The sequence below is a fragment of the Thalassophryne amazonica genome, chromosome 4 (assembly GCF_902500255.1).
Source record: "Thalassophryne amazonica chromosome 4, fThaAma1.1, whole genome shotgun sequence".
Lineage (NCBI taxonomy): Eukaryota > Metazoa > Chordata > Actinopteri > Batrachoidiformes > Batrachoididae > Thalassophryne > Thalassophryne amazonica.
In genome coordinates this window covers 52681557-52695339 of record NC_047106.1, presented here as the reverse complement: position 1 = coordinate 52695339, position 13783 = coordinate 52681557, and the positions used below count along the sequence as shown (strand labels likewise).

The 13783-nt window shown below is 38.8% G+C and overlaps 1 protein-coding gene across 2 annotated transcripts; it reads right to left on the bottom strand.

The window, feature by feature from the left end:
• Nucleotides 1-9351: 9351 nt before the first annotated feature.
• LOC117508237 (T-cell surface glycoprotein CD3 delta chain-like) lies at nt 9352-12757 on the bottom strand. Of its 2 annotated transcripts, none has more exons than XM_034167909.1 (7): nt 12641-12757; nt 11647-11723; nt 11484-11501; nt 11203-11412; nt 10960-11103; nt 9826-9884; nt 9352-9718 (listed from the first exon to the last, which is right to left on the bottom strand). In XM_034167909.1, exons 2-7 carry the CDS (start codon nt 11699-11701, stop codon nt 9659-9661), a joined length of 546 nt encoding a protein of 181 aa, XP_034023800.1. In that variant the 5' UTR covers nt 11702-11723; nt 12641-12757; the 3' UTR covers nt 9352-9658. The 2 variants fall into 2 exon arrangements, with proteins under 2 accessions (XP_034023800.1, XP_034023801.1); XM_034167910.1 differs by having other exon boundaries at nt 11647-11726; nt 12641-12722.
• Between the last annotated feature and the right edge of the window lie 1026 nt (nt 12758-13783).

The window sequence follows — 13783 nt, the reverse complement described above, 5'->3', positions numbered from 1 at the left end:
CCACATATAGACAAACACATTCACACCTACAGTCAATTTAGAGTCACTATTTCACCTAGTGAGAGGAAGCTGGAGCACCCAGAGGGAACCCACGTATACATTGATGATTGCACAAAATGTTTTAAGAATTGTAACACTGTTATGGAACATTGCACGCCACCAAACAAACAAACCAACACTAGAAAGAAAAAACAGGAAAGATCATTGTCATATTCTCAGTCTGCCGTTCAGATTTGGAAACAATGCTGAAATTCATCTGTTACAACCAAAGCTGCAGCTCACTTCCGGAGCACACCCACCTACACACTATCACATCACCATTATGTGTTCATCACTCACGTCTCTCTTGTATGAGTGTCATTTTCCTCAGCAGGTCACATGCCATCATTTCTTTGGAAACATCTGAAACACTTCACAGTGTGCATATGGTGCAGTGATAAACAATTGAGATGCAGGGAAAATGGAAATGTTCTGTCACTGCAGTGACTGAGCACATCAGCAATGCTGGAAATGAGTGTCAAACATTACATCCCAAAAGCAGTCATAATCAATCATTTGTTTTTCTGTTATGGCTCAGATGTGCAGAGTTTAGTGGAAACACTCCCACATGTAATCTACATCCACATACATTTGTAGAAGAACAAAACAGAGAGTGGAGGGTGTGCAGACAGCGTGTTCTGCTATCTGATTGTGAGTCTAAACCGCTCCCACAGAGAGACCCACATCTGCTCTTTGTGCGTGTGCCGATCTGGGTTGTGTGTCTGAGCTCCGGGGTTTGATCTCTGCTCTATTTCTCTGCTCCTTTAGAAAGTAACAGCTTGTTTGTCAGAGGAGCATGAAGGAGAAGCAGAAAATGATTATGAGGTTGTTTTGTATTTTTTCAGCAAAATGGCATTTGCTACTAAAAACATACTGTTAGGACTGAATAATAAGATAATGAGGTGATGTAACGTTAACCCAGATCAGTTCTCAGATTTATGCCCAGTTTACAGCAGAATGAGACCTACAACCCCTGGCAAAAATTATGGAATCACCGGCCTCGGAGGATGTTCATTCAGTTGTTTAATTTTGTAGAAAAAAAGCAGATCACAGACATGACACAAAACTAAAGTCATTTCAAATGGCAACTTTCTTGCTTTAAGAAACACTATAAGAAATCAAGAAAAAAAAGATTGTGGCAGTCAGTAACGGTTACTTTTTTAGACCAAGCAGAGGAAAAAAATATGGAATCACTCAATTCTGAGGAAAGAATTATGGAATCACCCTGTAAATTTTCATCCCCAAACCTAACACCTGCATCATATCAGATCTGCTCGTTAGTCTGCATCTAAAAAGGAGTGAACACACCTTGGAGAGCTGTTGCACCAAGTGGACTGACATGAATCATGGCTCCAACACGAGAGATGTCAATTGAAACAAAGGAGAGGATTATCAAACTCTTAAAAGAGAGTAAATCATCACGCAATGTTGCAAAAGATGTTGGTTGTTCACAGTCAGCTGTATCTAAACTCTGGACCAAATACAAACAACATGGGAAGGTTGTTAAAGGCAAACATACTGGTAGACCAAGGAAGACATCAAAGCGTCAAGACAGAAAACTTAAAGCAATATGTCTCAAAAATCGAAAAATGTACAACAAAACAAATGAGGAACGAATGGGAGGAAACTGGAGTCAATGTCTGTGACCGAACTGTAAGAAACCGCCTAAAGGAAATGGGATTTACATACAGAAAAGCTAAACGAAAGGCATCATTAACACCTAAACAGAAAAAAACAAGGTTACAATGGGCTAAGGAAAAGCAACTGTGGACTGTGGATGACTGGATGAAAGTCATATTCAGTGATGAATCTTGAATCTGCATTGGGCAAGGTGATGATGCTGGAACTTTTGTTTGGTGCCTTTCCAATGAGATTTATAAAGATGACTGCCTGAAGAGAACATGTAAATTTCCACAGTCATTGATGATATGGGGCTGCATGTCAGGTAAAGGCACTGGGGAGATGGCTGTCATTACATCATCAATAAATGCACAAGTTTATGTTGATATTTTGGACAATTGAAAGGATGTTTGGGGATGATGAAATCATTTTTCAAGATGATAATGCATCTTGCCATAGAGCAAAAACTGCAAAAACATTCCTTGCAAAAAGACACATAGGGTCAATGTCAATGAGCAGATCTGATTTGATGCAGGTGTTAATTTGGGGGGTGAAAATTTACAGGGTGATTCCATAATTTTTTCCTCAGAATTGAGTGATTCCATATTTTTTTCCTCTGCTTGGTCTAAAAAAGTAACCGTTACTGACTGCCACAATCTTTTTTTCTTGATTTCTTATAGTGTTTCTTAAAGCCAGAAAGTTGCCATTTGAAATGACTTTAGTTTTGTGTCATGTCTGTGATCTGCTTTTTTTCTACAAAATTAAACAACTGAATGAACATCCTCTGAGGCCGGTGATTCCATAATTTTTGCCAGGGGTTGTATATAAGATCTTGACATTTTGTCAACTCTCTCAAGCCTTGGATGGTCTCCATTTGGTTTTGTTATTTGCATTTTAACCAAGCTTGCATTGCGACTGAATTGTGCGAGTGAAAAATATGTTAATATTCGTGATTATTGATGCACGTAGTTTGATAGTCTATTACGACCCACAGGATCAAAATGAGAGTGAGTTGAGACATATGAGAGTTTATCAAGACCAATTATGAGACCCATGTATCTATGAGTACTGTGAGTTTCTCTGTGAATTTTCAGACCTTTTGTCTGACTTAGTGCTTAGCTCAGATAAGATAATTATAGTGGGCGATTTTAACATCCACACAGATGCTGAGAATGACAGCCTCAACACTGCATTTAATCTATTATTAGACTCTATTGGCTTTGCTCAAAAAGTAAATGAGTCCACCCACCACTTTAATCATATCTTAGATCTTGTTCTGACTTATGGTATGGAAATAGAAGACTTAACAGTATTCCCTGAAAACTCCCTTCTGTCTGATCATTTCTTAATAACATTTACATTTACTCTGATGGACTACCCAGCAGTGGGGAATAAGTTTCATTACACTAGAAGTCTTTCAGAAAGCGCTGTAACTAGGTTTAAGGATATGATTCCTTCTTTATGTTCTCTAATGCCATATACCAACACAGTGCAGAGTAGCTACCTAAACTCTGTAAGTGAGATAGAGTATCTCGTCAATAGTTTTACATCCTCATTGAAGACAACTTTGGATGCTGTAGCTCCTCTAAAAAAGAGAGCTTTAAATCAGAAGTGCCTGACTCTGTGGTATAACTCACAAACTCGTAGCTTAAAGCAGATAACCCGTAAGTTGGAGAGGAAATGGCGTCTCACTAATTTAGAAGATCTTCACTTAGCCTGGAAAAAGAGTCTGTTGCTCTATAAAAAAGCCCTCCGTAAAGCTAGGACATCTTTCTACTCATCACTAATTGAAGAAAATAAGAACAACCCCAGGTTTCTTTTCAGCACTGTAGCCAGGCTGACAAAGAGTCAGAGCTCTATTGAGCTGAGTATTCCATTAACTTTAACTAGTAATGACTTCATGACTTTCTTTGCTAACAAAATTTTAACTATTAGAGAAAAAATTACTCATAACCATCCCAAAGACGTATCGTTATCTTTGGCTGCTTTCAGTGATGCCGGTATTTGGTTAGACTCTTTCTCTCCGATTGTTCTGTCTGAGTTATTTTCATTAGTTACTTCATCCAAACCATCAACATGTTTATTAGACCCCATTCCTACCAGGCTGCTCAAGGAAGCCCTACCATTATTTAATGCTTCGATCTTAAATATGATCAATCTATCTTTGTTAGTTGGCTATGTACCACAGGCTTTTAAGGTGGCAGTAATTAAACCATTACTTAAAAAGCCATCACTTGACCCAGCTATCTTAGCTAATTATAGGCCAATCTCCAACCTTCCTTTTCTCTCAAAAATTCTTGAAAGGGTAGATGTAAAACAGCTAACTGATCATCTGCAGAGGAATGGTCTATTTGAAGAGTTTCAGTCAGGTTTTAGAATTCATCATAGTACAGAAACAGCATTAGTGAAGGTTACAAATGATCTTCTTATGGCCTCGGACAGTGGACTCATCTCTGTGCTTGTTCTGTTAGACCTCAGTGCTGCTTTTGATACTGTTGACCATAAAATTTTATTACAGAGATTAGAGCATGCCATAGGTATTAAAGGCACTGCGCTGCGGTGGTTTGAATCATATTTGTCTAATAGATTACAATTTGTTCATGTAAATGGGGAATCTTCTTCACAGACTAAAGTTAATTATGGAGTTCCACAAGGTTCTGTGCTAGGACCAATTTTATTCACTTTATACATGCTTCCCTTAGGCAGTATTATTACACGGTATTGCTTAAATTTTCATTGTTACGCAGATGATAATCTATCCATGAAGCCAGAGGACACACACCAATTAGCTAAACTGCAGGATTGTCTTACAGACATAAAGACATGGATGACCTCTAATTTCCTGCTTTTAAACTCAGATAAAACTGAAGTTATTGTACTTGGCCCCACAAATCTTAGAAACATGGTGTCTAACCAGATCCTTACTCTGGATGGCATTACCCTGACCTCTAGTAATACTGTGAGAAATCTTGGAGTCATTTTTGATCAGGATATGTCATTCAAAGCGCATATTAAACAAATATGTAGGACTGCTTTTTTGCATTTACGCAATATCTCTAAAATCAGAAAGGTCTTGTCTCAGAGTGATGCTGAAAAACTAATTCATGCATTTATTTCCTCTAGGCTGGACTATTGTAATTCATTATTATCAGGTTGTCCTAAAAGTTCCCTAAAAAGCCTTCAGTTAATTCAAAATGCTGCAGCTAGAGTACTGACGGGGACTAGAAGGAGAGAGCATATCTCACCCATATTGGCCTCTCTTCACTGGCTTCCTGTTAATTCTAGAATAGAATTTAAAATTCTTCTTCTTACTTATAAGGTTTTGAATAATCAGGTCCCATCTTATCTTAGGGACCTCGTAGTACCATATCACCCCAATAGAGCGCTTCGCTCTCAGACTGCAGGCTTACTTGTAGTTCCTAGGGTTTGTAAGAGTAGAATGGGAGGCAGAGCCTTCAGCTTTCAGGCTCCTCTCCTGTGGAACCAGCTCCCAATTCAGATCAGGGAGACAGACACCCTCTCTACTTTTAAGATTAGGCTTAAAACTTTCCTTTTTGCTAAAGCTTATAGTTAGGGCTGGATCAGGTGACCCTGAACCATCCCTTAGTTATGCTGCTATAGACGTAGACTGCTGGGGGGTTCCCATGATGCACTGTTTCTTTCTCTTTTTGCTCTGTATGCACCACTCTGCATTTAATCATTAGTGATCGATCTCTGCTCCCCTCCACAGCATGTCTTTTTCATGGTTCTCTCCCTCAGCCCCAACCAGTCCCAGCAGAAGACTGCCCCTCCCTGAGCCTGGTTCTGCTGGAGGTTTCTTCCTGTTAAAAGGGAGTTTTTCCTTCCCACTGTAGCCAAGTGCTTGCTCACAGGGGGTCGTTTTGACCGTTGGGGTTTTACATAATTATTGTATGGCCTTGCCTTACAATATAAAGCGCCTTGGGGCAACTGTTTGTTGTGATTTGGCGCTATATAAAAAAATTGATTGATTGATTGATTGATTAACTGGTCGCACAACTTGTGCGAGTGTTTTAAACAGTTCAATACATTCGTACACCTGTTGGAGACTGATGGGGAGTAATGGTGACCAAGAAGGATTTTTTTTTCCAACCATGGAGATCCCATTGTGACCAGCCTGCAGCCCCAGTGGGAGTCAGTGAGAGTGACGGTGAGCAGAGGCCATTTTTAGATCACAACTCTGTCGTGAACTCAGTCTAAATGGGGTGTTAGAAGAAAGAATCTATTTCTGAGCCTGTTGCTTTAAATGGAAAGGAGCCACTCGTAGCCACACACCCTTCCCCATTTTAGACCTTGAGTCAGGTAAGACTTCAGTATTACTTAAATAGGCAAGATGACACTTAGGCCTCATAAAAAAAAAAAACATTTATCATTCTTGACATCAGAAAAAAGTGATGATGGAGGGTATTTTTATTTCTTCTTCTTCTTCTTCTTCTTCTTAGAACTATGACAAAACCAGCCTCATAGCTGTGCAATAGTATTTGAATAAAATCCACAAAAATAGGGATGTCATCCAACTACTCCTGTAGGAGGTGGGCCAGACCAAGCAGCCAGAACGCCCAAGAAGAAGAAGAAGGGGACGGGGAAAAACTCACCTTGCAACTGTTGTACTTAGCGTCCATTGTCCAGCATACCACAGCCGTACTGGCTGTAAATACTGGCTTCGGGGCAACACTCACCCCGTACCATGGCTTCTTGGCTTTATCAGCAATCTGTATCAATGATAGTTCCGGGCCCGGCTCGGTAAACTTCAGCCGTCGTCAGCCAAAGCATACTCACCACCTAGCAGACATGCCGGTGGTGAGTATGGGGCTTTACAATCAAGTCTTAATAAGAATAAGAATGAGATCAGCTTTATTTATCCTGAAGAAAATTATTTTGCCAAGGCACAGAAACAGTGACAGTAAACAGTGAACCATGTTTTTTTTTTAAGACATTTGCTCAAGATGTTTGACGATATTGCACATAACTCTGAGTAACTGAATAACTGTGTTCCGTTATGTGTTCATCCTGCAGAAGGGGGGTGGAGTTATACAGTCTGATTGTCACAGATAAGAAAGACCTCCTGTAGCATTCTGTAGTGCACCTTGGTGGTGTCAGTCTATGGCTGAAAGTGCTCTGACAGGACGTCAGTGTGGTATGAATGGGGGTAGGAGGTGTTGTCCAGGATGCTGAGCAGCTTCTTCAACACCCTCCTTTCTGACACCTCCGCCACAATATACCACAGCCTCCGCTGCTGCCCCCGCGACCCGACTCCGGATAAAGCGGAAGAAAATGGATGGATAAGTAGTTTTGACTGTCATCAACATAAATAGAGAAGGTCAGCAATCACTGGGTTTATGACCTACTTTGCCACATAAGTCAGGGGACGGATACTTGAACATTTCCAAGTCACTGAATATGCCTTGAACGTTTTTTACATCAATTACGAAGAAATACAAGCAGTATGGCACTATATGGTAAATCTGTGTGGACACTAGACATACTCAAAAACTGAGTGACTGTGCAAGAAGGAGACAAGTGAGGAAACCACCAAGACACGCAGACAACCCAGACATTATAGGCTTCTGTGGCTGTGATTGGAGAAATTGTGCATAGTGCACGTTTTGCATTTTATATCCCCAGTTATACAGCTTCATGATGAAGAGTTATAGAGGAGGGTTTTCTTTCACCAAAACATGAAATCTAGGCTTGTATCTCAGATGTACCTTCTGGCAAATTGTAGCTGACATTTCAGATCTTCTTTTTAAGAAAATCCATAGGGTTGGAAATGTTCATGTATCCATCTCCTCAGCTGTCAGAAGAAAACTGGCAATAAATCTGATTATTTACAAGTCTGATACCAACGAGGACCATTACTTATGCAACTCATCATCTTGGCTTTTATATTCTTAACTCATTTATATCAAGGTGTAGAGATTTTTGAGTTTGAGTTTAAGGAAGATCATTTTAGAAACGTATATATTGAGAAGTCTGACTTACTTTTCATATTTGAAATGGCATAAATAAATTAAAATGTATGAAATACCAAGGGGCCAAATACGTTTGCAAGGTACTGTATACCAGTTAAAGTTCATGAGGCAGTTGGAGTCTATAGCTATAGTGGCCATTGGGTGAGAGGCATTGTACACCCTGGACATGTCACAGGACCAACACATACAGACAATCACACTGCCACTCACCCCTACAGTCAATTTAGAGTCACCAATTCCTCAATCGTGCATTTCTTTGGAAGGGGGAAGAAGTTGGAGCACCTGAAGGGAACCCATGCGAACATGGGGAGAACATGCAAACTCTGTTTTGTTACCATTGATTTTATTCAGAACGTTTAGGCCATAGACAGCACAAACTATACCTTTTTGGAACGTGTATGATAGACAGCTACTGTGGTATACTTTTCAGCATGACTGATCAGGTGAGAATGTGTCACCACATCTACTGCACTATGGAACCATCTTGGGTCCTGGAGATCAGGTCAGGCAAACAACTGGTCCATCCCTGTCACAAGTAGCCATCTATTTGCTGCAGCCTTCTAATATTCCTCTTGTCCAATAGCCTTCTTGTCCTTTATCAGTTTCTGAATTCATCAACACTGCCCAGAGAAACACACCACATGGTCCAAAGGCTATGTTCCCTCAAAAAAATGCCTCATCACTCCAATAGTACCCAAAAATTATCCAAAGTGAGCTAATGCCAAAGGGATCCAGTTGGTATTTTTAGCCACTGGTTAGCATCCACATTTTTCAACCATACCAGGACCCCAAAAACGTGGATGGGACACGATTGGAACATTTTAAAATTTTTATCCTTGTGTAATCCTTAATTGACTTGAGCGTGGCCACTCTGAGAAGGTCAGACCAGGTGTGGGAGCTTGAACTGCATATCCACCACAATAGAACTCTGAGATTGATGTTATCCATTTCTGTGTAGGCAATGGTATACTGAGACTGGATTGCGTGGTTTTGCCACAGACTATTGGTGTGTGCATCTCAGTAGACCTGTTTCACATAGCATTCAGGAATCCAGATAGTCTGTGACATATGTCACAATTCCCTAAAATGAGCCATCTGACACCTTCATTTTGCTGACAGCAAGACAGCTTCTACACACGTTGATAGAGCTGTGGGACTCAGGGTATGTTAACGTAAAACCCATAAGCATATTTAAAATGTCCGATAAAAATCCAAGCTCTTTAATTATCTGACATCTACAGTTTCAGTCTAAAGTCACATGGAGTTTATGCTTTTGTGTTGTTTTATGTTGGCTTTTTCTCATCTTTGTGATTCTTATATCTGCATTTCACTTTGTGACACCTTTTATTTTCTGTGTTGTTACCCAAAGCCAAAATATGGCCATTGGGTATTGCGAAGACTTTGCGTCCGTTTATCTATCTGTGCTCAGCATAACTCCATTCCTATTATTGTCAGGTTCTTCAAATTCACAGGGAGCATTCTTGGGACACAGACGTTGGATAAGTTCAAAGATGGCTAACCTTGACCTATTCTAAGGGGTCAAAAGGTCACATTGTTTCTACACACTCTTTCATTGATTACATGCTCATACGGCCGAGTGTACTTTAGCATTGCGTTATATTTTTTATTTTTCCTCACCTTCCCAGACTGAAAAAGAATGCTTGAAGGCTACAATGATAATGAAATACAGATGAAACAGCTGTTACATAAACAGTGCACATTTATTTGTCAGATTTGTAAATTTAATTAAAACATTAAAAGAATAACCTTGATTACGTAACTATAATCCACAGGAACAAGATAAGAAGTTATGCATTTTGTCTGGAGAAATCCTCATCTTACTTTCAATCTGAGAATAAACAACCAGCTCGAAACTCAACAGAATTACACAAATAGTCAGACCACAGATGATTGACAATCATCACCAAATTGTACATCTTGAAGTTCTGTCCATTGTCAGGAGACTGAGGCTTGACTTTTTCCCTGGCAGGAAGCATGGCACCATTCCTTTATCTTCTATTCTGTATGACATCATACTCCTCTCTATTACCACCTTGAAATTTCAGTTTCTGAAAGAGAAACATCAAGATGATGAAAGTCAGTCAGAGGATGTGACATTAAAGTCAGAATAATTGAGATGAGAGGACTCTTAGAGGCTTTCACATTTTTAACTCACCTGGTACTCATCGTTGGGGACTTTGCTGCGGTTTGGAATGAAATGCTGTTTATCAGAACCTGTGGAAATATGAGGATAATATGAAAAATGTAACCTTCAAGGGGATATGACATCTGAGAGCAGTGTGACATCTAGGGATGTCTTGATCCAATATTTCAGAACGTACTGGGATCAATACTGATTGAAATTACTGGATCAGAAAAAGTCACATAAAATCCAATCCAATCCGAGTCTTCTGTTGCAGATCTGAATCATGCTGTGGGCCATGTGTGTTTTCCTTTGAGGAAATGTAGTGTTTGTTTCACACTTTAAGTTGATATTATGTTAGGTGGCTAGGCTAGCAAAGTACATCCAGACACATGTATTTATGAACAAATTAGATGCACAGCGCCACGACAGGGAAATAAAAAGGTATCATATTGATATTGGTATTGACAGATACTGAAGTGCCGGTATTATCGTGTCAAGTATTAAATAGTGGTATTGTCCCATCTGTAGTTACATCAGAGAATATTTTATTCTTGACTGAAGTTGCTTTACACAAATGGAGGCATTAATGGATTGCAAAGATTTTCCAGGAAGGACGTGGCAAAAATAAATAAATAAATAAATATTTTGGCCAGCTTTTAGTTAAAGTTGCTCCAGTTTCAGTAAAAAATGATGCAAGTTATTTAAAATAAAAGCATTAATAAATGAAATAGTTTTAACTGTATTGAATGTTTGGTCTCCAAAGTAAAGGTCAAACAAGTTCAACGCCCATTGGATTCTATGGCTTGTGATATATGTTACCCTGTAACATGATAACTAAGCATGACAGATGGTGCAAACTATTCCTTTTTAGAACCCTATTAACCCAAACAATAATTTGCATATTTTTTGACTGAAATTGGAGCAACTTTAACTTTTGACCCCTGTAAAAACTGAAACTGACCTTTGTCACCATTGGTGTTGTTTTTACCCCAAACCTCCAGAACATTCAGTCATAGATAGTTAGACCTTTTTGGAATAATTATGATCAGATAAATGATACATGATACACTGAGACTGGATTCTAAGTGTCGTTTCATCACCTTAAGTGGTACCAAAAACCTGCTTGGCCCATGGACTATGCAGCTAAAGAAACAGAAGTCTTACTTTGTTTGAGAGGGGCGAGTGCAGCTGGCCGAGCCGCAGACGCAATGAGGTAGACAGCCACCCCGACTACGACTGTAGCCAGCACGTCGCCAATGACCACGCCAGCTAAAGTGCCCTTATCCAGCTCTATACAGTTGTCACATGCTGTGCAGACACACAGGGGTCAGACAATCAGTTGCCAGCGATGGATGACCGAGCATCAAGAAAATGCTTCAGTTTCCAATAAAAGGGTGAAGAACTTACTGCGAAACATTACAAAGATTTTAGTCGACTCTTTTCCAGGTGCCTTGCGTGGCACGCATGTGTACTCCCCTGTGTTTTCATCCTTGTATTTCAGTTCCATAATCGTTTGAGCCCCCTTGTGTTCAGATGAAATATTATATTCACCAACACAGGACAGCTTAATCCCATCAGATACCGCGGCCACCTTTATCTCCGGATATCCAGAATCTCCTGCAGAGGAAATCGGAACATTAAAGACGATAGACTTGCGCGGTATTCCGTGGCACTACAAGTCTTCTTACCTTGACAGCTTACGAAAACTGTAAGAGAATTAGGAAAAATAAAAATAAAAAAGTTACACAACTGCAATGAAAAGAGCATGCACCCCATTTCCCTCTAAAGAACTTTTTAATTCTTATGGGCTTATTTATATGTGATGTATAAAGGTTTACATCAGAGACCTACCGGTCAGTTTCCACAGTAACAGCACACAGGTCAGCGACGCTACCTGACTTTTCATTGTGTGTTTGTGTGTCTGAGCTCTGCTGATGACAAAGAAAAATATCACAGCTCATCATGCAGGTAGGAAGGCACCATTTTCTACGCTCACTCGACCATTCTACTCTACACTAAGTGGAAGACACAACTGAAGGTAAAATAAAGCATCTGCAAAATCATCATGAAGATTCCCAAGTGTTTCAAAAGTACTGCAAAAAATAGAAAATAATATTTGTTTAATTTCTAGTTGAAATATCAAATTACACTTAATATAAGATACAGTCACTTAAATAAAATTTCAGTACTACATGTAAGGATTTGTTTTTAGATAAGGCATCTTAAAATTTTTGTTAAGTAAATGATTTTTGGAAATGTCTTGTTTGACTTGTATCTAAGATGAAACCATGAGGTTTTAAGCTGCTGTGCTGTTTGTAAAATATATAACATTTTTCATCAAATTATTTCAAGAAATCTTAACTTGTGAATTTTAACTTGTTCCATTGGCAGATGTTTTTGCTTTACTTGTTACAAGTTAAAAGCACTTTGTTTTCAAGCGGGAAATGTGACAATGGAATAAGTGAAGTTTGACCTGAATTTTGAAGGAAGGCCTTGAAATTAGATTTTGAGCTTTATTTTACTCATATTAGGAAATGTTACATGTTTTACAAATAACACAGCAATTTAGAAATAGTATGGTAAATCAGCAAAGGCTGTTTCTTGTCAGATATGACTCCAAATGAGATGTTTCCAAGACTCACATAAAAATTTTATGTGGTACCATCTAAAAACAATTTATATCTTACTTAAATTTTACTTAAGTGGCTTTGTCTTATATCAAGTATAGATTCAATACTTTGATTAGAAATTAGACAGATTTGTAATATTGTTTTTGCTTATTCTGAGCTGAACTTTATGATTAACCGGTATTACTGCATTGAACTGTGAAATAAAAAATACTGACCTTAAAATAAAAAGCTGGTGTTCATCTGTTGTCAAAGTATCCAGTCACTGTCTGTCTGAGAGATTCAGTCTGTGTGTGAACAGGAAGTGGGTGACGGGTTTGTGTTCTGTCTCAACATCAACTGCTGTGTTGAACAAAACGTTTAAGACAATATGTACTTTTTATGTAGGCAAATGGATTTCGTGCCATAAATGTGCTTTGAATCCTTAATTTAACAAATCAAAATTGGGGTAAATGATCTGATGGGTATATACATGGGCTATGATAGTTTTATTATGGCACAATTCGATTTGGTGCAATTCAGTACAGTTCTTTAATGAAGACAGTCATTCATTTTCCATGATAAATTACAAACCAAAGGTGTTACTGCTTGCCTTGGAAGACGTATGTCATGAAAAACCAGGGACCTTCTTTTGGTTCTTACTACTGTCCTGCAGCATGTTGGTGCTGCTTCGGCTTGTCTTTTGCCCACCTCTAGGGGCAGCAGCACAGTAACAGAAAGTACAGCATAAAAGGAGACCAGAAGAAGAAGCCAGCTGTTGTTAGCATAGCATAACTTGCCCATCCAAAACAAGAATTTGTGAACGAATGTTCATGTTCAAGTTTATTCAGTTCAAGGAAAGAACTTTGCAACAAAATAAAACAAAACAAAATAAAACAAAACTGATTCATCAGCCAGTCAACCCATGCAACCGAAAGCCTGTAGGTAGAAGCAAAGCTTATATACACTTAGCTTTTTTACCTCAGCAACTTTTACTTATCACAACAAAACCAAAAACAAAACAAAACAAAGTGAGCAGAACAGCAAAACACAGACATCTTAAAATAATCAATAAACTCAAATTCCTCATCATATCCACACCAATAACAGCACACATCACATGATTCAAAAAATAACAATACAAAATCAATAACTCAGTTGTCCATACTTTAACCAACAACTATATAGTCCTTCAAACATGAACTGAATTTTCAGAGAATTTAGACAATTTTCATATATTCAGAAAACATCAGTTCCTTATATTAGCATTTAAGCTGATTGACATTTGGACATCGCTTGAGTTCCTTCGCCAGATTATTCCATATTTTAGTCAATGTCAATTTCAAATGGGTGCATTTATCTGTTTGCACTATCGGACATGC

What these genes read in the sequence shown, in the direction of transcription:
- LOC117508237 (XM_034167909.1), bottom strand. Translation starts at nt 11,701, where the DNA reads ATGAAAAGTCAGGTAGCGTCGCTGACCTGTGTGCTGTTACTGTGGAAA. An exon ending in AATCTTTGTAATGTTTCGCA is followed by an intron (nt 11,104 to 11,202) that starts GTAAGTTCTTCA and finishes GTGTCTGCACAG; the next exon opens with CATGTGACAACTGTATAGAG. An exon ending in ACTCGCCCCTCTCAAACAAA is followed by an intron (nt 9,885 to 10,959) that starts GTAAGACTTCTG and finishes ATATTTCCACAG; the next exon opens with GTTCTGATAAACAGCATTTC.